The 25,506-nt window shown below is 40.8% G+C and overlaps 1 protein-coding gene across 9 annotated transcripts in view; it reads right to left on the bottom strand.

Annotated features, from left to right (window-relative positions):
* The window catches only part of arvcfb (ARVCF delta catenin family member b), a 270,673-nt gene that overhangs the window by 66,667 nt on the left and 178,500 nt on the right, over positions 1 to 25,506 (bottom strand). For 7 of the 9 annotated variants that reach the window (XM_032578552.1, XM_032578548.1, XM_032578551.1 and 4 more), the window contains 4 exons: positions 24,591 to 24,758; positions 23,299 to 23,319; positions 13,267 to 13,907; positions 3,834 to 4,339 (listed from right to left, as the gene is read on the bottom strand). In XM_032578552.1, the coding sequence (XP_032434443.1) occupies positions 3,834 to 4,339; positions 13,267 to 13,907; positions 23,299 to 23,319; positions 24,591 to 24,758 (1,336 nt within the window). The remainder of the gene's footprint in view (positions 1 to 3,833; positions 4,340 to 13,266; positions 13,908 to 23,298; positions 23,320 to 24,590; positions 24,759 to 25,506) is intronic. The other 2 variants (XM_032578549.1, XM_032578550.1) reach the window with 1 other exon arrangement.

The raw sequence follows: 25,506 nt of genomic DNA, 5'->3' as shown, positions 1-25,506 counted from the left end.
CCAGATCCCCGGTACTAGTCTAGTGGCCTAATCAAAGTAGTTTTAGATTTCCATTGACAATACCTGTGGTCTGTCTGTAGTAGAACCAATACTACAGACAGTATTGTCTGTAGTATTGACAATACTACAGACAATACTAGAAGACAAAAAAACTGTCTTCTAGTGATGTCTCGACCAGATCCCCGGTACTAGTCTAGTGGCCTAATCAAAGTAGTTTTAGATTTCCATTGACAATACCTGTGGTCTGTCTGTAGTAGAACCAATAAACATCTTTGCTGTTGAGCTGTTGTCTATCTGTTCAATAAATTAGCAGCAAAAATGTTGTTTGATTTGTACCTTCTTTTTTTTTTTAAACACACATCAAGTGTCATATATTTCTGAGAAAAAAAAGTCATCCAGGAAATTACAATCAAATAATCAAAACCAAAGGAATGGGAGGCAACTTCACTAAAAATAATGTTTTAATTAGCTCTCCTGCAACAATTTGACAAACTTATTACTGTGAAAGAGTTTTAGTGTTCATCACAATTCTAATAAAGACGCATCAAGTTAGCGACTAGGTGATGAACAAGGTGAAGCTGAATAGTTACTTAATCGCAATTGTCTTTTTCTATTTTAATTAAAAGAATCGCTGAAAATTAAGTTCCAATTCATTCGTTTTATTATTTTCATTCATTTAATTTAAGACAAGTTGACGTTAAACAACCGAAAGACTGCAATCGGGTCCAACTCAGACGTCATTCCTCTTCAGTTATTGATTTCTCATGTCAAATGGCCTTGTCTGTAGTCTCATATGAGCAATAAAATCTGTGGAAAATGCAGAACCAATCTGCCTCATGATCTCACTTTTCACAAATGAATCTGCTTGAGGCCACAAACAGCCCAGAGGCTGCTGAAACAGGAAAACAGAATTTTCTAAAAAAGTTCTAAAAATATAAACGACTTGTCTGCATGTATCGTTTGCGTGTGTGTGTGTGTGTGTGTGGGTGTGGATGTGTGTGTTGGAAAATGAAACCACTAGGTTCCTTCCACGTCACCCATTTCCACTAGGAGAAAACAGAGCTCTCTGAGCGGTTTTTGCATAGGGCTGCGCATACTTCCACAGCAAAACCCTTAAACATATGAACTAAGAAAAGGAGCCCCGTATTTTTAAAAAAAAAACCTTGAATTATATTTAATTGCAGAAAAGCACGGCCGATTCCAGACAAGTGGCTGGGGAGATGAGCCTGCATTGTGAGGAGCTGGTTTCCTGCGGGGCAATGACCACCTAAAGCAGGATAAAGAGTAAACCAGCGAGAGAGCGAAAATCACCGTCTGTAGATAATGAATGAAGGAGAGGGAAAGAAAAAATAAAAAAATAAAAACCCAGAGACTGAGAGTGGGAGGGCTGAATAATGAGTAAGAGAGGGGGAGAAAAGCCTCCTTCCCTTCCGTCCTCCTTGTCTTGTGGTGAAGGGTTATTTTTAGCTTCAATAGGGAGCAACACGATGCTGTAAAGGCAATCATTTCTGCAGCGGCACCGCCATCGCTCACTGCTACATCTCTGTCAAAACAAAGGAGACTCACTTATGCAAACACTTAGGCATGCATGCCCACAACGGTTCGTAACGCGCTGGGATTATAAAGACTGGCGTCAGCGTAAATAATAGCCTGTATGTTTGTAGTTTGGGGTGACAGTTGCACAGATATTCGTATTATGACGCCGAGTCAGAGCGGTTGTCAGTGCTGGAAACCTAACGTGACGACGACGTTCCTCCCCTAAAGAGCATAAACACCAAATCCATCCCCCTCCTCCTTAAATTTCAGCATGCACTCTGTGTTTTCACTTGGCACCTACTTCACAAGGTCTGGGTATCTCACTTTAAAGTGTCTCATTTTTCACACGAGTGCACAGGAAAAAAAAGAAGAAGAAGAAAAGAAAAACCTCTTCTCAGATGCCACAGTGTGTGAGCGTGCCAGGTTAAATCAGCTGGAATAAACTGAACCCACACACACACAAATGCACACACATGTATTTCCCAGTTGATTTCTACCGGAGCATCACGTCTGATTCAATAGCTTCTCCAAGAAGAATTAAAACGTCTTCGGTTATCCGATGCAGATTACAGACTTTCCTACAAGGATCGATACTCGTGTGCTCTTTGTTTCTTCCTGACTGTAGACCTTCTAGCTCTCAGTCCATTTTTCTGCTTACAGTACAGAACGCCGTGCGTTAAGTAATTAAATATCACCTGATTTGTTTCCACACACCGGCTTGGTTCAAGAGCCGTGGAGTTTCTGTGATCAAATCTGCTTCCAAGACTCAGAGCTTCCTCGTTACAGTGGAGCATCAGGTCTTTTACAGAAATGTATCGGCTCCACGATTAGAAGAGAGAGTAATTTGCAGCTCTGCAGGCGATATACGCACACTTATCTCTTCCTAGCGACAAACTTTGATTCACGTGGCTTAGTGCGAAAGAGAGAAGACAAAAAATCTATCTCGCCTGCAACACAAACCAATCACATAAAGTAAGAGGTCCAAGCAGATAGACGTTAACATCGCTGAATTGCTGTAGCATAATAAATTTGTATCAATAACTAGGAGCACACTGCAACGCAGAATATAAAAGATATGGCAGCCAACTGGAGAGAAATAGAGAGGACTGCCAAACTAAAGAACTACTGCAGAAAGGTAAAGCTTCAAAGAGTAGACGGGAAGCAAAATATGTAATTTTAGTGCCAGTCGACTACACACTGAATAATCATGGTGTTTCTTTTTCCAAATTTATTAAGACCTCTTTCGACTATTAGACCTGGACACTTTTTGTTTTCACTTTGGACTCTGAAAAAAGGGCCTAGCAGTAATTCCTGCCGCTGGAGCAGAGTCAACCGAGTTCTCGCCAAGAAACCGAGAGCGAAAGAGAGAGTCTTTAACGTGTAATTGAAAGTTATGATTTTTAGCCTATTGATTCTGTTGCAGCAATTTCACTTTGTAACGACTACGTGAGCTTCAAATGGCATGTTAATGTGCAGCTGTAACAAACTTTAGAGAGATTTGCCAGACACAGTTCTGTGTTCTGAACGCCTATGAAAGGAGAGGAGAGACAGATCCAGTGGGGAATAAAACCCCCTGTTCTTCTCCGTAAATTTATGATCATGCTACAGCGTTTATGCTGTCAAATCGAATTATAATCACAAAGAAGTTGGGGGAAATTTGTGACAGTCGCAGATTTTTGATGGATAAAATATGGCAGTAGCAATTTCCTCCCCCTCTGAATATAAGTTGTTTAAAACCCAAAAACAAGAATTTACTCCCTCTGCAGCTGTAAGCAGATGTTAATTATTTAAAGAGGCAGCATGTATTTTCCAGGCACATAGAGCCTTTTTATAGCACAATCACATAACTGTTACCTTAAGTTATGAAGATGCTTGATATGACTTGAAAGCAATTGTACGTCATAATTTAATGCCTTGAAATTGGGCCTCCGTCTCTTTAAAAACTAGTGCTTGTAACATCGTTCCTCTATTAACCCTTGAACAACGTTTTTACAGGTGTTGCACTGAGAAGTAGCTTGTACAGTGATTACACAAACATGCACTTCCACCAGGGGTTTGCTAATTGCTGCTGGCTAGTCTGAAGGAGCTGAGAGTTGGAGTTGCAGGCGCTAGGGCCGCCCAGGCGTTTTACACAACTGGATGGTTGCCATGGAGATTAAAGGATTTCTCAAACATGCATGAATGAGTCAAGCTCCAGGTATGTCTTGATGAAAAACTAACATTATAGCATGATGTAAAACTAGAAAAGTTTAGACAGAAAATAAAACTGTATTTTTATTGGGAAATGTTCCTCTTACCGGTGATGAGTTCTCGAACCTCCATGTCGTTGGTCTTCCTCAGCAGACGGATGAGGGCCGGAATACCATCACAGTTCTTGATGGCCACCTTGTTTTCATTGTCCTTGCCGTAGGAGATGTTCCGAAGTGCGCCGCAGGCTTTCCGGTGCACTTCGGATTTGGGGTGATCCAAAAGGCTGACCAGAACAGGAATCCCTTTCAGCTGGCGGACGTCCTTCTTAATTTTGTCATTCTCGTAGCAGAGGTGTTGCAGGTAGGCGGCGGCGTTGGACTTCACCGGGTCGATGGGGTGACCCAGCATGGCGATGACCTCGGGGAGATCGGGGTCCCGCCAGCGGGGGTCCTTGCGAATGCTGTCGATGGAAGGTGAACGCCGGCCGGCCATTCGGTCCAGACTGGCCATGCTTCCTCTCTCGGGCTGAGCAAGTGGTGCTGAATACATACCATGGATGTAAGGGTGGCGCTCATCAATCAGCTCTGCCTCAATGGGGTCATCTGGGTACCCTCTGCAAGATAACAGAAGGGAGGACAGTCAAGACAAGTTAGATGGAAGAGGTAAATGGAGGGCGACTTGAATTTGTCTGAGAAGCATCAGACAGCCAGGGGACAGGATAGAAGAAAAGCCAACGGAGGTGAGACTCACTGACTAATGAGGGGAAAAGGTAGAGGAGAGGACAAGGTGAGCCGATGTTTGGATCTGTTCTCATCAGGTTTGTCAGCGGGACTCTGATGGCAGCCCTTTGCAATAAGCGAAATGATTTGCAGCATTCTGCTCCCTACTCCCTGTCAGTAGGAGTAACAAACATGTCAGACTTCAACAAACATCGAGAGAAAGCGACTAGGAGACAGGAAACGATTGGAAACCAACAGAGACAGAGCAGCAACAAAAAAAAGCAAAAGCTTTGAGGGAAAGACCTGTGAAGTCTTTTTTTCTTTTTCTTTTTTTAAAGGAACCCAGAAAAAAAGGATTTGATATCTCTTCCCCCAGGGGGCAGAGAAAAGAGCCAAGCAGTTCCCCCAGGGAGGACTAGGAGCCCCTACAGTGCCTGCAGGGCTCCCTTTGCTCACAGCTCCAAACACTAGCATGCAGTCACTGAAATGTTAATGACCAACACTCTGGGATTTCTCTGCTAGCATTACCCTCATTAGCAGTTCTCCTATTAGTGTTGGGGACTTAAACAGTACTGAGCTCTAACTGCTTTTCTGGTGACAGAATTAAGGAGCAAAGTGGTCCACCGAGGGGGATGAGGGGTACTTCACTGATCCGACATTTTCAAAGTCCCTTAGAGTCTGTTCTCTACGGTCCTTCACTCCAAAGACATTGTCATACATTCTTCATAGGAACATGGATGACTATATTTGTTTGAATCCAGCGACAGCAGTGTTTGTCTGTTTTTTCTTAAACTCTTGAGAAGGCTTCCCACTTCTGACACCACATACAAAGTCAGGGAATGTTTTAAATGTTTTTTTTCTTTTTCAAAAAGGCAGAAAAAAACAAAACAAGCAGCGCTCTGTCATTAGGAGCAAAACTAAAGTGTTGTGTAGCTACACGCAGCACTTAGCATCCCTCCCTACCACTCAGACTGAGACTTGTTTACCCTCATTACATAATCCAGATGGTCTCCTCTCACCATCTTTCATGGTGGTTAGTGGTGTCCAGAGTTGGTTGCTCACGAGAATTTACTCATGGCGCTCCACGTTTAATGAGCTTTATGCTAATTATGTCATTTTACAGCTTTCTCTATGGCATTCAGTGAAAACTGGAAGGGGATCAATATGCCGTCTTGCCTCGACTCTCGTGTATCCCTCGTTCAAAAAGCCACGCAGCAACATATTGGATTTTGTGGCATTTACTGTAGTTTGTGCATCTCTCCGCCATGGAAATCAATAAGAGATGAACTCCTTCCTGAACAATGTGTCAAAAATCCTAAATCCCTTTTCTGCTGGATGATAAAGAGAGACACAGTGCCTTGCAAAAATATTGTGGCATCAACATTTCAAGTCCGATGTTGGTCACATGTTGACATTTTTGAAAACGTTTTGCAGCTACAACTCCAAACCACCTTTTGCTGCAGTTTCACCGTCTCTACCAGCTTCTATAAACTTACATTTCTGATCATTCGTCACGACAAAATAGCCAAAGCTCAACCAAACTGATGGACGCAAACATGTAAAGACCAATTTAACTCCTGTGGCAGACTCTTGCCTAGATTTAGCTCTGGACTTTGACTAGGCCATTCTAACATATCAACATACTGTACTTTGATATGTGTGATCTAAACTGATCTATTGTAGCTCCGACTGCATCTTTAAAGGCGTGTCCCACTAGAACATAGACCTATGCAATAATGCAAGAACACGTTCTCAAAGATCAATAACTTTAAATTTCAATCAACAATTAATACTGGACATGTTCAATTTTCAGAATAGATAAACAAAACAACAGAAACAATAAATAAAATGAATTATAAAGTCTCTGTAAACAAAATTGTCCTTCAAAAAAAATAGCTAGCTGAGACAAAAGCACCAGGCTGAATACTTTTGTCATCCAGTTTTTGGTAGAAAGAGAGAAAGAAAAGAGAAAAACGATAAATGATGTAAGTGGAAATTATTGTGCTCGTTTTAATGTATCATGCAATTAATTAATTTATTGCTTACTGTGCAGGTCTATGCATAACTTGTGTTGTCAACAGATACTCGCACAAAAGCTGCGGCTCTCTGTGGCTCCTCATGAGTTACCATGGACGTTTTGGCTGCTTCATGTTCACCGCACCTGGATTGCCAGTTTCAGTAGATTGGTTGTTGTGCCATACTCCTCCCATTTTCAGATTCCCAGAGCTCCGTGAGATGCTTAATGCTTGGGATATTATTTTATAACATAACACTGCTTTAATTTTCCCCCATTACTTCATCCTTGACTGGTCTCCTGTGTTTCTTTGTCTTCATGATTATCTGTTCGCTAATTTTCTCTGAAAAACCTCTGGGATTGTCACAGAACATCTGTACCTACGCTGAGAAACACAGAGGGACTCTTTTAATTAAGCAACCTTTAAAGGCCATTGTTGAAGCTAGTAAAAGAGCCTTAAGGTAAATTCATGCCATGTTTTCAGTTTATTCTGCAGTTTTGTGTTGCTTTTTTAATGTGAAAGCTGCTTTGTCTTAGTCTGTCTTGTAAAATCTCTTAAACATACCTTAATCGATAGGGTTATGACATGTCAAGATGTGAATGAGTGCCAGAAATATAAAACATTTTGCAAGGCAGTGGAGTTGGATCCAAAAGTTACAGAGACAGAATAGCAGCGGGGTTGTGGAAAACAACATTCGTGCAAATGCTTCATCCACTTCCACTTCTATGAATAACTACAAACTTTGAAGAAAACAAAGCTAGCCTTAATTTAAATAGAGCTGGCATTCCAAATGCTAACTTTGGAAAGATTTGTTTTCTTGTTTCTTGTTGAACAAGCTTGCGCCCACAGCGTAGAAGGAGGGGCGAATCAAGATTCTGATTACAGAACATAATGTGGAGAGAGACCGGCGCTCTGAGGTTTGGCAAAAACACTGAGTGACATGATAGACTGGATGCAAAAAACATGAGAAAATTGCATGTGTGCATACAGACACTGGTGGTTACTAAATGCATCCACGCACGCGTACACCAAGACGTAAACACGTACTCGCCACCCAAGCCATCACCCAGAATTTTTTTTTTTTGTGCAGCAGGATATTGGACCTGACAAGGCAAAGAGAGCCAAGGATAACCCGCCGAAGGAAGAGCACAGTTCACAATCTCAGAATCATCGCCGTGAAGCAGACCTGCATATATAAACTGCCACTGCTGTCACTTTTGTATCTCTATTTCTCTCCGGCCTTCTCTCTCATTATGCCCCACACTGTGTTTTTTTTTTTTTTTTTATACTCGCTTTGTCACGCAGACACATCGGCACACAGATAATATGTACAGTTGTGTGGATCGCGGCTCATTTAGATCCGGGGCCGATGCGGCGGGGCTTTTGGTAAAGCAGACTGAGTGACGGGAATGTCAGGATTTGCATTTATATTGGCGGCATTGTGTGAACCAGGATGGCTGTATTCAGGGGACCTGAAAGGGCCCCTCTGCAGCCAATACACTCTGCCTGATTATGGCAGATCACCCTCCTCGTGTTAATCGAGCTGCTAAACGTCCGTCCTGTTTGGGAGCATCCAGATGTTGATTTAGGGGGCCTGCGTGGCCGCATTCATTTTAAGTCCGGATTAAAGAGACAGTTGCACATCCTCACTATTCTCTCTTTCATGGTTCTTCTTGTTTTCTCCGCGACTTTCATCGTCTCCCGGCTCGAGCCGTACGTGACCCTGCTCTTCTGCAGATCCATCAAAGGAGGTAAACTGAAGAGAATTACACACTCTGAAAATGTGTGCACCTCATGTATACACACACACACACGCACACCCCTCTCTACTACATTTATGATCTTTTCACCGATACTCCTTGGGGGATAAATTGGTCATTCTGAGCTGTGAATGATATTGTGGAGATGAGTTTTCAAGAGAAAACAGGAGGAAGAAAAAAAAAAGTCTTGGTTTTTAGATGAGATTTTCCTCAACATCAAAGTGAAGTCTCAGTGTTTCATTTATAATTTAGAGGGAAGGCTTGTGAGAAACCTCAAACATATAGAATGGGATTTGAACTAGTAATATAAAGAAAACCTCAACTCTTGTGTGACCAAGAGTTGAGTGTACTTTGGTTCAAAATGTGCAGATTGACCCGTGAACAAAAGCCAAAGACCTTGTGAAGATGCTGCCTGAGGCTGGTAAGACAGTATCACCATCCACCATAAAGTGTGGCCGCTGCCAATATGGACTGAAAGGCCACTCAGTGAGGACGAAGCCATTGCTAAAAAACAAAAAAAGAAGCCAGATCGCGGTTTGAAAATCCACACAGGAACAAAGACTTTCATTTTTAGAGATGTGTTTTGTTGTCTGACAAAACTAAAGTGGAATTGTTTGGCCATAATGACCATCGTAACATTTGCAGGAAAAAGTGAGATGCTGGTAAGGCTTCGAACACCACATCAACTGTGAAGTATAAGGGGTGGCAAAGAATGTCATGCAATGTTGAAGAAACATCTAAAAACATCATCCAAGGAGTTAAAGCTTTAGGTCTTGGACATACAGCTGTAATGTCTGTAATGGACATACAGCCAAATTAGTTACAAAGTGGCTTAAGGACAACAAAGCCAATGTTTTGGTGTGGTCATCGTAAAGCCCATATATCAGTCCTATTGAGAATATGTGGGCAGATCTTCCACCAGTTCCGTCAGCAGGAATGGACCAGATCGCCAACAAACTACCGAGAAGCTTGTGGAAGGAAACCCAAAACATGTGACCCAAGACAGAGATTACAGGCAATGCTACCAAGTTTATTAATGTTATGAAGACATTAATAAATAAATCTGTGACATAATATTTTTGTCATTATAGAGGTGATTAGTAGAAGAAAATAATTTTGGTGATTCAGACTGATTAAACTCCAGACAGTGAGGAGTGTGTGTGTTTTAATTTGATGTATGTAAACTTCTGGTTTCAGGATGCAAGGAAGAAATAAGGGGTCCGAATACACACCCATGCCACGTTTTTCCGACTTTCCTTTCTCTTCACAGTTATATACTACTTTGAGTTGGCCTGTCACACAGAACCTCAATAAAATGCAATAAAGTGGCTGTAACAACACAAATCGTGAAAAAGATTTAGAAGTACAAATACTTTTTCAAGGCACTGTATGTGAGCAGGGAGGAGGTGGATCAATTGGCCAGGGTCACATCTCTTTTATGGGCCACTCAGTATAGAAACATCAGTGGATTAGATTAAAACACCCCCACCCTTCTCAATTAAGTGGTGAGCAGCTATGGTCATGGGTGCATGTGTTCATATCCAACTGTGTGTGTGTGTGTGTGGGTGTGTGCGTGTGTGTGTGTGTGTGACTTCTGGATACAGGTGGGCAGGTTGGAGCGGAGTGGATTGCCCAAGGAGAGATGAGCCATTAGAGATCAGCTTTAAGACGCCCCTGTGGTTTGTCACAGCTCCAAAGTGGCTATTAATCACAGTGGCATGAAGACACCCACACTCACAGAGAGGTCCTCATACACACAAACACTGTGTCATGAAGGCTGTGTTAGAGTTGGAAGGGCTCAGATTCTATTCACCGCTTGTCCAGACATAAAGGGAATAGAGATGCCCTCGCACCACTTTGTGCATACAGTACAGACCAAAAGTTTGGACACACCTTTTAATTCAATGAGTTTTCTTTATTTTCATGACTATTGACATTGTAGATTCACACTGAAGGCATCAAAACTATGAATAACACATGTGGAAATTTGCACTAAACAAAAAAGTGTAAAACAACTGAAAATACCCCTTATATTCTAGTTTCTTCAAAGTAGCAACCTTTTGCTGTGATTACTGCTTTGCACACACTCTGCATTTTCTTGATGAGCTTCAAGAGGTCGTCACCTGAAATGGTTTTCACTTCATAGGTGTGCCCTGTCAGGTTAATAAGTGGGATTTCTTGCCTTATAAATAGTCATGAAGATAAAGAAAACCCATTGAATTAGAAAGGTGTGTCCAAACTTTTGGTCTGTACTGTATGTCCTTATTATTACAGGCTAAATACGAAAAACAGTCAAACAAAAATGTGATTTTGTCAGATTTCCACCACCGACTTCATGCATTGATTATGTTTATTGTGGTTATAGACCAACACAAAGTAGGGAGAATATATCCGATCTAGTTTACCTCACAAAAGGTCTGAAAATCATCAGTATCGGCCAAAATTGGGATCAGCAGGTCAGATTTTCAAATATCGGTGCACCCCTCATTTGCTCCTTTTTATTCTCATATCCAAAAAAAATTAATGCCATGACAACAAATAAGAGGTAATAAATTTATTTATGTCACTGCTTCAGAGGTCACCTAATTGGTAAGCAGAGTCCACTTGTGAGTAATTTAATAAGAATACCTTTATCGGTCCTCCAGGGGGTAAATTGACATTTCAGTAAAGTCCGTCCAAAAGAACAAAAAAACAAACATAAGACATGGGTAGACAGGTGCCTAAGGCTGCGGCCACTGGAGGCAATGCCCTCCAATGGGTCAGTATAAATAAAGTTGCTGTGTATTGATGTTCCAGAAGGCATTCATTTTCAAACTAGCCCAAAGCTGTCCTCGTTAATACACTACATGTGGTGATAATTAAAACTGTACATGACCCGGACCAAACATCTTCCAAATGACATCATGCTGCGGGCTCGCTTTTCTTCAGCTCGTCTGAGTTGACAGAAAGACAGATGGAGCTAAATGAAACGTGGTTCTGGAGGAAAACCTGCAAAAGTGTTGAGATTCAGGTGGAGATTCAACTTTCAACAGGACAATGACCCAAAACAGACGGAGCAGAAAAAAAGTGTCTCTAAAAGATACTGACTAAAGAAGGTAAATAAATACACGACACACAGTGGCAGCTCTTAATGCCACCATGCCTCTACCTTACAGAAGAGTTAAGGTCATAAAAACATTCCACTTTACTATTACTAGCAGATGTTAAATATAAAAGTAAATGAGGCGAGGATCATAAATGCTCCATTACAGGCATGCTGAATGGCACACAGATCAAGACAGAACATCACTGACAGCTTACTGAGTACTGAGCCTTTTCCCCCCTTGCAGTGCAACGTATACCAGCATAAATATCAATGTTGCTTTGACACGTTCCACCAACACTAAGATTTCTGCAGAACAATCCCAAGCCAGCTTTAGAATGACTGAAGCAACATAAGAAAGTCCAATCTACACTCCTAATTCACAGGAAGAAGTGGGGCATGCTCTGTTTTAAATGGGTTGTCACAATAACAGACTGGTGTAGCTATTATGTCATTAGGATGGCAAGCGACATGTGAATCTACTTGAGGCAGTGTTTAGAGGGCGCCGTTGGTCCTAATGCGCCACAATGCAAAGTTAGAATTAACCCTGAAGTCAAAAAGCGGAGCAAACCCTGGCAACAAATCATCATTCCCATCGGCGCGGCGACGCACAATGGAGTCCGCTGTGGCGACAAAACAAGCGCATGGCGCCGACGCAGAAAGCCGCTTTAGTACTAAATATCACCATTTTTGTCTGTGCATAATTGAAGGCTTGCATGAAATGATAAGCTGTAATTAGAGCGCGTTAAATCTAAGATTCATTACAGCACTTCAGAGACGCTGGTCCCTTCTTGGAAGAATACTAATCACAGCCTCAGAGCTTAGGAGGCTGTTTGCTGCGGGGGGACCTGATAGTAGCTGTTCTTAGGCCGGAAAAAAGGAATTGTACTCAAGGAAGAAAATAAAGCAAATGCAAAGATAAGACTAGAAAATGTATGTTTTTTTGTTATTTAAATTAGCTAGATGCATGCTGGTGTTTAGGAATGCATATGAGTGACTGTGTGTCTATGCATGCGGCTGTTAGAGATGTGTTGTGACACATGTAAGGCACGTTACAAATTGCCTGTCACAGCAAGTGTCTCTTGGAGGAGTGACTTGTTTTCTGAAGATGGGATTTTATTGAGTGTGTGTGTGTTTGACACAGTCACAAGTGTGTAATGACAGAGGCCCTGATTAGGCCTCTGCTCTTTTGCATCAATGTGGGAGCCTTTAAATCCAGTGCGTACGCTCAACTGAAGAAGCCTGAAGCCTGCGTACCGTTCCGTCCTTCATGACGACCAAAACAAACGCGTACGCTCCAGCCTCGCTCCCATTCTTGCTCTTCAGCCCTCTTCTCTTGGTTCCGTCGGAACTGGCGAGACGCCAAACATTTAACTCAGATTAGTGGAAAAGTGCAGAGAGCTTGAAAATATCCATCTGCTACAGATCAGTGATCAAAAAAACGTCGTCTAACACACTGACTCAGCTTCAATCCCATGGTCCAATTTACTTCAGTCTGGACGTTTTTTCCCCAGGCTCTCCTAAGGTTGACAACAAACTGACTGAGAGCTATTAGCAGACAACAGTTGGTTTATAGGGTTTATTGTTAGGGGCTGACGGGTCTTTTCCTGTCCCCTAAGACGAAGAGTTGTCCTCCTGTACTGAAAGTTTGCTTGAAATCCCGCCACACTCCTCTACTCTCCTTTCATCCTCCTCCTGTCTTGTCACATCTCAAGTCATTCCCGCCTCTTAATCTCTGACACAAACAAGTGTTTACTGTCCATTTACAGGAAAAAGCCAATCCAAGCTAATTTGTTTCTACCAAACTTCCTTTCTTAGCAAATTGTTCAAGAAGAATCATGTTTTTGTAGCAGTCTTTCTGATTCAAGAACAAGGCAATGAGACAAGCATTTAGCAAGAGTTTGCTTTTTGTTGCAAAAAACAGACTTTGGAATGCAATGTAGGGGTTAGCAGTTTCTCCTTACCTGACCCTGTGCACATCACGGAGAGGTTCCCTATGAGTGCGGCCCCGGTTCGTCCCCGGCAGGGTTCGGCGGTTGGCAGTGGAGTAGTCGGGTTCCAGTTCGTACGGCTCCTCTTCTTCGGGCCCCAAGCTGCGACGATCGTCCTCCAAACCATAAGGCTCGGGTTGGAATCGCTCAGGTTGCGAGCGGTTCAGATCCACTGTGCTGCTCCCCATGGGCACCTGGGGCTGCGCCACATGGCCGTAGTCGTCCTTTCTAATTGGCAGAGTGTAGCTGTTCTCTGGACGGTAGCTGTTGGGCATGTAGGGGTAGCGAGGTGGCCGGAAGTTGACACCACGCGACAGGCTACCGTAGTTGTCCGTCAAATCCACGTAGCCGTCGTGGAGGCCGTAGTGACGGATGTACTGGCTCTCAGGTGTCTCCACGTACGAGTCGTTGTAGGAGTTGTTGTAGGCGCGGGTCAGGGTAGAGGTCGCTTGGGGTGTGATGAAGCGTTCGCCTCCGTTCTTCATGTATCGTCGGTCGATGGAATCGGTGTAGCTGCTCAGAGGGGATGTGCCTTCAGGCAGAGGTAGGCCGTCTGGGCCCAGGGGGACCTGCCGAACTGTTCTGGTGGTCACCGTCTTCACCATCTTAGTCACCTGGAGAGAGGGGAAGATGCATATGTCAGACAATGATGAAGATTTAAAGCTCTTTGCATCAAACAAATAATACTGTAGCATTTTCCGGCTGTGTGGGCAACATCTGAACAAAGAAGACCTAATTAAATCAGGTAAACGTAAAGTAGAGAAAACATCTTTATACATTTCTTTTCACTCGGATTGTCATCCTCAGAGTACTTCACAACAATATTACTTTAAAAACACAATTCACCATATTAGCAACAAAATACCAGGTGCAGCAACTTTTGACACTTTCATTCTCACTATAAAAACATTAATTTCCTTAAAGCAATGTTCAAGCTACTGTGATACAAATTACCAACACTTTAAAGAGATTTGCACTGGGTAACCAGATGATTACCAGCATTGGTCGACATCGACTTTCTGATGTCAGAAATGTTCTGACATCAGAACATTTCCATGTTCTGATGTCAGCACATCCCAGTGTACTAACAGATTACGAGATCAACAACAATCTTCAGTGTGGATGCTGTAACCAAGGAAAGAAGACTCAAAGTTGGCAATCTTCAGGATCAGTGAGGTGACGACAATAGGAAAGAGACATGAGGAACTTAATGGGAAACTTTTATCCACAAGGTGTTATGCCATGTCTGTGGTTCATTTTGGCTAAGAAAGATTTCACTGCTAACAAGAAGACGAAACAGAATACAGCTGTTTTTTGTTTCCTTTTGAGCTTTCAACATCTGTAAGTTATGAAATATGCTGAATAAGGGAATAACAACACCCATTTTCAAATCTCTAACTAAAGGTAATGGGCAATATTCTAAATACACCCTGAAAAATCTCTAGTAATGCTAGCGATGGATGCTGCATTTATCTCTAACATAAAATGCTGAGGGCAGTTTAAAACTATGTAATCAATTCAGTTTTGTTTTGAATTACTAGTAAAATCCAGTTTTCTTCTGTGACGCACAAGCAGTGTGAAATCACATCTGCTCCTGCTATAAATATTTAATGACAAATGGCAGCATAATAGTTGGGAAAAAAAACTGCTCTTTTTATTTCTTCCATACATACAATATACTGCTAAACACAACAATTTAGATGAAACATTCAGATCCACAATATTGCACACACACAGAATGAGAGCAGACTGAGTCTCCTAGAGTTTGCTGCATCAAACTCCTAGAGTTTGATGCAGCATTTGCACATGTGAATGTGCAAATGCTGCTCCACCAGACCCTGCATCCTGTTAGCACTCTAGGGAAAACGTTAGCATCCCATTCTGTGGCTAGGGGGGACGAGACTACCAAACCAGAATACATCCATTTCTGAGGCCCACCCCCTCCTTTTAGCTTAATATCTTTATATCCTCTGCTGTAGGCTGTGTGAATAGCGACGACAGGCAGCAAGCCCAGCTCTGTCTCCGGGCTCTCCGTTCATACAGAAAACAATTTAGGCGCCCAGTTAGTTCTCCTGTGGCCAATAATTGCCTATTTTGGCCGGGGTTATAAATTCATCTTCAAAATTAATGAGGCTGATGAAAATATATTATCGTCTGCGAATGTGCACGATTGGTGGAGTTCATGTTACCCTGGAAAAGGTGTTGGAGAGAGGTTAATTTCCACTTGATAGGAGCGGACCCGAGCTGATTGGCTCAGAAAAAGAAACAAAAATAGCAATAATAAAAAAGCTCCCTTCCCATCCCGCTAATCAAGAGGTTTAATGTTGATCAACAGCCCAAGTAATTGTAAAGTGCTTTCTATACTATCGAATCAAAGATATAATTTCATCTTCAATCAGCAGCAGGGACAGAGAGATGCAAGATATCAGAAATTACCAGGAAAAATAAACCCATGCTACACAGGGGGGTGCCAGGAGCAGAAGAGCAAACCACAGATTGGCTGTTTAACATGGTATCCTCATTACCTTGGCTGAAACAAATAGAAATTTACACTGGCCTCGTTTCTTGATTACACCCTGACTGAGCTACATAACAAAGCCCATTTCAGGGACATCAAGGTTCATTTCCATGTTCCAGGTAATTACAGAGTAGTTTGTTTTCGATGCCAGTCCGCCTCGGCTTTGCACAGGTAAAATTTAGAGCTCATTTGCTGGATTCAGGTCAGCTTTAGAACGGGACAAAAATCACAATGCTAGCTCCGTAATTCAACAACCAGAGTTGGCTTTTAAGGCATCCGTCCTGAGCTCTAACAGTAAGTACAGTTAAAACAAGTGATTTTTATACATACTATAACATACACCTGTTTTTCTTCATGGCCTTAAGTTACATCAGCTCAACCCTCTTTATAGGTCATTTAGAATCACCAAAATTAACTATTTGCTAAATGCCTGAATAATGAAAAAGAGAAAATATCTCTCAATTGAGATTGATGTGCAGAAACAACTAGTTCTCAAAGATTATTGCAGAATGCTTTATTTGAAGACACTGTTTAAACACATAACTGTACTTAGTGATGGGCGATATGGACTTAAAGTTTTATTACAATACTTTATGGTGCTATTGCAGAAACAATAAAAGTGTCAATAACTATTCATTACTTCTTTGTTAGGTAAGTTCATTGCTCTGACTTTATGACGCAACAACCACAGTCTCACAAAAACTGCTTTTGAAAAGCATTCCCATTCGTAGAAAAAAAAGTTATTTGTATGACTAAGTTGCATATTCACTGCATTTAATCACATTTTAAAATGTATTGATATATTGATAGTAGGCCTGTCCCAATAAGCAATAAATCAATTAATCGCAGGATAAATTAAAACGAGCTCAATAATTTTCATTTGCATGATTTTTTGTTTTTCTTTTTCATTTCTTTCTACCAAGAAGTGGATGACACAAGCCTTCAGTCTGGTGCTTCAGTTTTATCTAGCCCTTTATTTTTTTTTTAGCACTATATTTTTACAGAGACTTCATAATTCATTTTATTTGTTGTTTTTGATGTCTTGCTTAATTATTTTGGATATTTAAAAAGTCTTCCAGTTCTAGTGTTAAAAGTTCATTAGAATTTAAAGTGTATTGATTTTTGAGAAAGTGCTCTTGCATTATTATGAAAATGGTCTCAAAACAACAATATTATCGCTTATCGCAATAACTTCTGGGCCAATTTATCATCCAGAAAAATATGTTTTTGTGACGGGCTTAATTGATACTCCAATTGATCAAAAGAAAGAAAATAGTCAAATTAATCCCAATAATATGAACAGTTAAAGTTTTTTTAAACATTAACTGGAATTTATCATGACTACGATAAATTAAGATTCTCATCACAATAAGAATGTATTGCGATAAATGATAAGTGGTATGATCAATAATGTTCACCCCTACATGTACTGCATTTTCCAGAGCAACAAACTGCCAAAACTCCTGGTTTAAAGGAGGTAGACAGATTAATTAATATAAAAACATTCATTAAATTAAGGTTGCTGCAAAGGTGTCTATTTTTAAACTACATATTGCGTCTCCATTTTCACTTTATCTCAGATTGTTGTGAACTTGTGCACACTTTGATTAGACCTAAGCGTTTCTTAGACCAGATCATGTCATTGTGTTCTAATACAGAAAAACTCAAACTAAAGGAGATTGCACTTTTTTACAGTCCATTCACCAAAGCAACAAATGCAGTCTGTTTATGTTCACATTAACCTAAGAAGCAGTCATCATTTATTCTATTTTATTATGGCTGTTAGAAGCTGAGGGGAGGATTTGATGCTACAGCTTCCCTGCCTCGACATGCCCAGCTGGCATGTACTATTACAGCTTTTTAGGCAATCTGCAAGGGCTGCGAGCGGATCCATCACCCATTTCCATACACCCTTTGATGTACGCCCAAGTTCACAAGATGTTAAACCATCACGCAAAGGGGAGACGAGGGACCTGGGTTTCAGAGGAACGACTGAGTTCTGCTGGAGTTGGGGTAAACACACCTCAAAGGGAATTGCTGAATTGGTAGTGAGAGTAATTATCCACAAATGTAGCAACTCTACTGATATTATGTGGTTTAGAATACAGAAAAAAATAAATAAAAAAAATCCCATCGGTAGGGAAAAAAGTTTTAAACAATCGCAGGCACTTGGACGCGGTCCTTACTAGTTTGCCAGGCTGTTAAAAATGGGCGTAAAGACAGAGAAAATCCATTTAAAACAATGTAAGATGTTTTATTACCACTTTTTAATGGGAGAATCCATGTGTGCGGAGGCTGGGTAGTCGAGACAGGAGGAGGCAGTAAATCATGTTGCTAAGGAAGATGTAATGATGAAGCCTGCCACTGATTTTCACGCAAGCAAGAGAGCTTCTTGCGAAGACGACTTGAACAGAAACCGCTCGTTGCTTTGTTGAAAGAATAAACAGTTCTGACTTTAAAAGCCAATTATGACCATTTACTATTTTGAGCTGAACGTTTTAACTCGCCCCCACTTTACCTGCTCAAGTGTCGGCTAGCAACCTCGTTCGGGAGCAATAAAATGATTTTATTTGTTTAGGTGGTATACCGCAACTCTCATTCGCTCATATCCAGAGGAGAGGAGAAAGAATGCGACTTTTATTGGTCCAAGTCGAAAACGTCTGGTTCATGGAGACTCTGTGCCAGCAGGAAAGAGTGTCTGGATGCTGGCCAAGGGAAAGTATTTCACACTGGGGCAGCAGGATGAAAGTGGATATAATTGACTGTTTACATGCGCCCATAGACTCTACTACACATTGCGGGCCAATTGACTATAAGCTGAATGAGCTGAGAACGTAGGGAGAATCTGTAGTTAATCTGCTTTAACAATTTAGACTGTGCATCCCCGCATGAGGAAAACTTGATCATTAAATTTGCAGATGATACCACAGTAGTGGGGTGGTTTAACGGGAATGGTACATCAGTTTAGTGGAAATGAATCAACCAGCGATGAGAGATTGGACAAGAGGAAAGGGATGACTATCAACTCCCAGAGGTCAAGATCTGAAGCCGCGACTCTCAGCATCACAGCCCATGTAGCAGAGAGGGTAGATAAGTGTAAGTTCCTCCAAGTCTAGATTTCTGATGGCCTCCCTTGATAAAGAAAAAAAAAAGTGTGGTCATGAAACAGAAACTGCCACCAGCATCACTCCCTACCAGAATCCTGGTTTTGAACGTCCTTCAAAGCTGTGGGTCAGAGTGTGTTGCCGTATTGCATCTCATCATGGTACTCAAGCTGATATACGGCAGTCAGGAGGGGAATGTAGGGAGAAAATATCAAGTTTCATTCTCAGGTCTGTTCACTCTCAGGCCCCACCACTTTTAGTCAAAAATTCCAGACTTCCAGAAATTTTCCGCCATCAAGCGCTAACATCTTAACCGAACTGCAACATTAACCATACATTGACCTAAAAGCCAACCCACTTTACATTAATTTGTAAAGTTATACAAGGAACCCCCACCTATTTGCAGTTCAGTCTTTGTTAATTCACCTATTGGAACGCCATAAATATTTGTGAAACATCCTATTTGTGGATTTTTTTCGTACAGCATGACTAAGATATTTTAAAGAAAATGCAGCTTTGAAGACAAAATACCTAGGCACAATGCTGCTTGACACTCTATTGGCTGGTGCTTCCAAAGCAACCAATCCAGGAGTGTTATTCGTTGGTGATGATACTCTGGATCCCCCAAATGCAGGAATAAGAAAGACCAAATGTTACAAACTTCAGTGGTAATAGCCAAGACAGTTTCCACTGTTCATTTTAATCCATATTAAAGTATATTTGGTGTGTGAACTATTATATGCATTTCTAGAGGGGGGGACTCAAGTCTTTGAGGAGTTCAGCTATTTTTGCTGCTTGTGGTCACTAAGACCCATGAATGCAGTGGGTTCCCTTTGTATGGTTTACATTTACCTTGTTTAGTCACAAACCTGGAGAGAAATTGTACATGGGCGGCAAACCTGGAGAAAACAACAAGTATGAGTTGGAAGGGGTTCTTGACTGAGAATTTTTGGTGGTGTTAGTTCAAACTCTGCCGATGAATGTCTGCCACCATGTAGTTTATTGTCCTGCAAAGGATAGTGAGGGGAACTGAAAAGGAAATTGGAGGGCTCTACCTTCTGTCCAGTATCTGCTTCCAGAACATAGCCGACCAACGTCAGAGGCTTCTCACACCAACTTCAAACTTTTTAAACGTTTGTGATCTTTGTGGGGGAGTTTGCTTGATAGCAGACAAACAATATCTTGTTTTCTTGTTTTTTTTTTGTACGCCATTAGTTAAAAAAACAGTAACATCTGTACTGTCAGCTATGACTTACTCTGAATCGACGTTGGCGACCCTGCTGAATTGTACCTTGTAATCTATTTACAGCAGCTACTGCTTTTCAGTATTTTCACAGTATTCTGTTAAAGATTTTGCTGAAAGTTTATCGCAAAAACACATGGTTACCACAGAAGCAACTTTTCTGCTGGCAGATCAAGACGACGAGAGAAGCTTCTGCGTTTCATCTTCCAGCAGTTAGACGTGGGATAACCATCAAGGAACAGAATTGTGTTGGAATTACACAGCACGGTTAGACGTTCGGTTCAAAAGAAACAGACATGCACAGAAATACATCTGTGAGCTGCTGACAAATGATTGGAGCGGTGGAAGAGAAAAGAGGTAAAACCAACACACGGAAGAGACGATGAGAGCGGATGGCACGTTAAAGAGTTTGGATCCATTTGAAGTTCACCCTCGACATTAATCTGCTTTACTCTGCAAAGTAATTTCAAGAAAACACCCAACTCCTCCATTCAGTAGGGTGCCAGAGCCTTTAAAGTTGTGTCCTTCCTTCCCCTTGGTTTTCAGCAAAGCCTTTGATTAGTGTGATGTTTTGCTGCATGCACTGGTGTGCTTTATTCCTAACAAGTTATTCCCCCCCCACCCAGTGTATAAAACATGTGAGTGTGAGAAAGAGTGTGAATGTGGCCAATCCCCTCGCAGTAAACAGGCTGGAGGGCAACGGGTCCTCCCTTATGAGGGATTAGAGCTGGCTTTTTAATTACAGCTTCACAGTCCCTGGACTAGAAGCTCCACGCTGTGCTCTCTCCACTCATCTGATGGCCTAAGGGGAATGACTTACTGCAGCGATGTTGCTATCTGCATCCAAAACGCTGCAAAGCAAATTTTTTAATCTATGGAGGTATGTCTGAAAATGTGGAAAATGTCCAGACTCATCTATAAAGAGGGCATCTAGCACAGAGTCTTTAAGCGGTCTCGACAACTTAAAATGTATTTTTGTTAGTTGATAACGAGTCACTACCAGGAATGTTCTGTGAATACATCTGACTGCCATGGTTTAGCACAGCTTTTATGCCATAGAGGAGAGACAAACACCAAATGTGAGTTTCCTTTTTGACCAACCTTGTGCGAGATCCTTGAGTGAGAATCCTCAAAAGGTAGCAAGTTGTGTAAATAAGGTAAATTCACTTTAAAATTAAACATTTCTTCTTTTTCAGCGTGTCTGGACTAAAAACAGCAGAACTCTCCCCTCTTGGCAAACAAGCAGCTTGAATAAAACAAGGTATCTCTTTTGCTATATAAAAAAGTGAATAACGAAAAGCTTTGCACCCTGAATCTAGGTTTCAAACTCATACTCTGAAACAGGAAAGGATGTAGTTCTAATAAAGACTAATAAATACTGCCCTGGCAAATAATAATAAAAAAAAACAATAAAGAAGCCATCAGCACTTAAGTTGTTTGCACTGCAGTAATTTGAGTACACAGCAGAAATAAAATAATGGCAGAGTGTCAGAAAACATGAATGATTTGTAAGAACTGTGAGAACAACATCTGCAGCTAATAGTTAGCATACCGATGCTAAGCATAGTATTTGTTTCAGAGCATCCTATCACTAAACTAAACTAAAATGTTGTTCGAAGCTCGACTGAACTGGATAATTCTAAAGTTTAAAATCTGAAATAACCAAACCAAGACTAGACAATAAAATACCAAACAGTTATTCTTTTATTAGTCCCTCTTCTTTTAGTTAATGGACACACAAATATCGAGATTTTGTGAAAGCTTTTTCACAAAGAATGTCCAACAGAGAATATTTGTGGAAAAGTATGTTTATAGATTCTTTCAATCAATCTGTAAAAGTCAAGTCTTCAGTTTCTCCAAAGATCCTGCTGAAATCTCCTGTTTCATTCCTGTGAAACAAAAATCACCAACGTTTTTATGTTATGAGCCTGATGTATGGATAAAACTTTAGAAAATTATGACTAAAAATAAAATGTTTAACATCAACAACTCACTTAGTGGGAAACACTCTGAACGCCAAGGGAAGATAGGCAGGATGTTAAAGACAGCAGAACAAGGACTTTCTTACCTCAAGATACCTTTACGCATGATTTTTGATTCACAATGCTATGAGCTTGTTGTTGTCATTAACAGTGAACAGGCTAACAGAGAAAAGCACCAGCCTACAGCTCTTAAATGATGTATTCCTCCTTATTATTCAATCAGGACTGTTTATTCCTTAGACAGTAATTTAAAACACTGTTTTATGTGTAGTGGCAGTACTTAATGCATGTAAAATATCATGGAGAAGTTTGATTTCACTTAAAAGCAATTAAAGGGAAAGGGAGCACCCCCTTCATAAACACCAAAATGACAGGAGAATAACTTTCTACTCAAGACTGAAAGAATTTCTCTTCTGTCTCAGTTTCCACAAAACGATGGCAACAGATTCCTCAGCTGATTTTATTTTTCCAAAACCAAACTTGACAGAAATTCTCCATTCTGTGACTGCAGTGATTATTGCAGAAGTTGATGCCCTGTAAAGTGTGACTTAAAAACCCCCCACAAAAAACCCCACATTTTTATCTGAAATCAATCCACCTGAAAACAGAAATATTACGACAATGTACCTTTTCGATGCAGGAAGAAGCTCCTGTGCTACATCTCACAACATATTTAAAACAGAAACACATTCAGTTAATGAGGGTATAATTTGTTGACACTTCTAGAAGTGGTGTGCAGCCTGTGAACACATTAGTCAGCATGTGGTTACAGATTATGGATGACAACTTGAACTTGTTTTCAACACTTGTGCATTTGAGGCATTCTCCAATACATTATTGGAACACTAAAACACATATCTGTCTAACTGAATTTTAATTACTTGTCTGGATTTAATGTTACAATCATTATTAATAAATTATGTTGCATTGCTGCCCTAAAGGCGTTTTAGACTAAGAGGAGCAAAACATGCAGAAGACAGTATTACTGGGGATAGATTATCTCGAGAGGTGGAAGCGGCAAGCTGTGATTTAAAACATGGTCAATTGTGTTAGCTTGAAAAGCCACAGACGGTGCTGTGCACGGCTGCGGTAGAGTGTATGGGCAAACATCAGCGGCATGGTGACAGAAGCCGCAGCAGAACATAAAACCACACTCACCTTCACATTGGTTGACATGTCCTTTCAGAAGAACAACAAAACACAGTGGAGAGAAAGTCAACAAAGGGGGTTTCTGAGAAGCACACAACTGGGAGAATGATCGAGAAACTGACTGATAATAATAAGAAGAAATAAACAGAAATAAAGCTGCGAGCGTGGGGGGAGGGCTCCTCTTTCGGGAGCAGGATTACGGGATTTAGACTCCCTAATAATGGAAATCTGGGATTGCGAGCAGAGTATGCTGCTGGATGGCATTCATTTTGACACTCTGAATTCATCTGGATCCATAGGCGACAACGACTGCCGCAAATGCTATTAGGCGTCATACTAAGCTGAGAGGGGAGGGAGGTAGCTGTACTTTTTTCGTGCCACACTCCAAAACTACCAATTCTTACCAAGCAATTTTAGTCTACTTTCTAGTGAAAATATCTTAGCACACTTGAAATAAGATATAACAAGTAAACTTTTCACCAATATACTGGATCGTTTTAATTAAATAATTCCTTAATATTGGCAAAATATGCAATTATTTCATTAGCAAATTATTTCTTATAACATGGTGAAAATGTTTTGTTGTTAGGCCTGTCACAATAACAAATGTTTCTGGACAATAAATTGTCGCAGAAGTCATCGCGATAAACAATAATACTGTTGCTCTGACATAATTTTCAAGCAACATATGGTAATGGCATAATAATGCAAGAACACATTCTCACAGATCTATAAACTTTACATTCTTATGAATATTTAACACTGGAACTAGGAGACATTTTAAATATCCAAAATAAATAAACAAATAAAATGAATTATGAAGTCTATGTAAATAAAATTGTCCTTCAAAATAAGAGCTAACTGAGATCAAATCACCAGGCTCAAGACTTTTATCATCCTGGTTTAAGTAGGGAGAGAAAAGAGGAAAAATAATAAATTATGCAGATGGAAAATATTGAGCTCGATTTCAGTTTTTTAATTTAACTGATTTATTGCTTACTGCAACAGGCCTGCTTGTTTTTAGGAAAATAATCTGCATGAGGAACAAGTACTTTTTCATCAATATTAAGGAATTATTGATAAGCTCCTATGTCTTGCTGAAAAGTTACTTGTAAGATAGTTTTATCTTATAACTTTAACTTACTAAGATATTTACAACTAGAAACTAGACCAAAAATATTTGGTAACATTTTGTGCAGTTTCAGGTTGAAAGTATAGATTTTGAAAAAAAAAAAAAAAACACTATTCAATCGCCTCATCTATATCTAATTTCTGTCAAGATGACAGAGTGTCCGTATTACCTTGGTCTCTGTGCGCCGCGTGGTTCCGTCGTCGGAGGTGACCACCGAGACGTGAGACGTGGGGGTGCCGGGGTCCTCCTCTATGGTAACCGTCTCCTCCACCACCTCCTGCGGCTCCTGCGGCTCCTGCATCATAGCCAGGGACGTGGCGTTACTGGGGCTCTGCTCCTGGACAGAGAGGAGTGGAGAGAGATGAATTAAAGCAATCAGGGCTCAACAAGCAGATTTTCCTAATCGCTGTTGCACAGCATGGGGGGAAAACAACTTCTAGGTAATCATCTGTTAGACATACAGCAAGATAAACCTGCATCTGCGCTGCCATAGCAACAAACCGCATTAAGATGCAGCAGAGGAGAGGTGCGTCGTGCGTAAGCCTGCTGAAATGCCTCTCGTGATTTGAAATGCGACGCGTTTGTTTTAGGTAGATAGGAAGTGTGGAAATTAATAAGAAAGAAATAAAAAGGCTTTTATTACACTGAAACCATGAGATAAATGACATGTGATCGTGACAAAGAAATAGAAAAAATAACTTTGTACAAAATGAAAAACAACTAAAGCTATGACTTTACATTTTTAGCTGTTAATAGACCATTTGCATCCCTGCATTTTTATTGACAATATGAACTCCCAGCAAGACAACATTTCAGATATACATTGGTACTGAGTTCAGGTGTAATAATATGTTCTATTGATTGTAAGGAAATTAGGACTTTAGCTCAAATTTAATTCTACAGCTCAGCAATTTTCCCAAAAGAAATTTCCAGGAAATTTCAAGCAAACTGTCAGACGGTTTTAGGAAACCCATACATATTTTCTCGAAACCACTAAAAGTCCCCAAAATGTCCCACTGCTAATTGGACAGATTCAACAAAATAACCAAAATGGCTTTAGTCAAAGTTTTCTGGAACCAAACTGA

This window comes from Xiphophorus hellerii, chromosome 12, assembly GCF_003331165.1.
Source record: "Xiphophorus hellerii strain 12219 chromosome 12, Xiphophorus_hellerii-4.1, whole genome shotgun sequence".
Classification (NCBI taxonomy): Eukaryota; Metazoa; Chordata; class Actinopteri; order Cyprinodontiformes; family Poeciliidae; genus Xiphophorus; species Xiphophorus hellerii.
The sequence above is the reverse complement of the archived record's forward strand: the minus strand, read 5'-3'. Positions and strand labels throughout refer to the sequence as shown.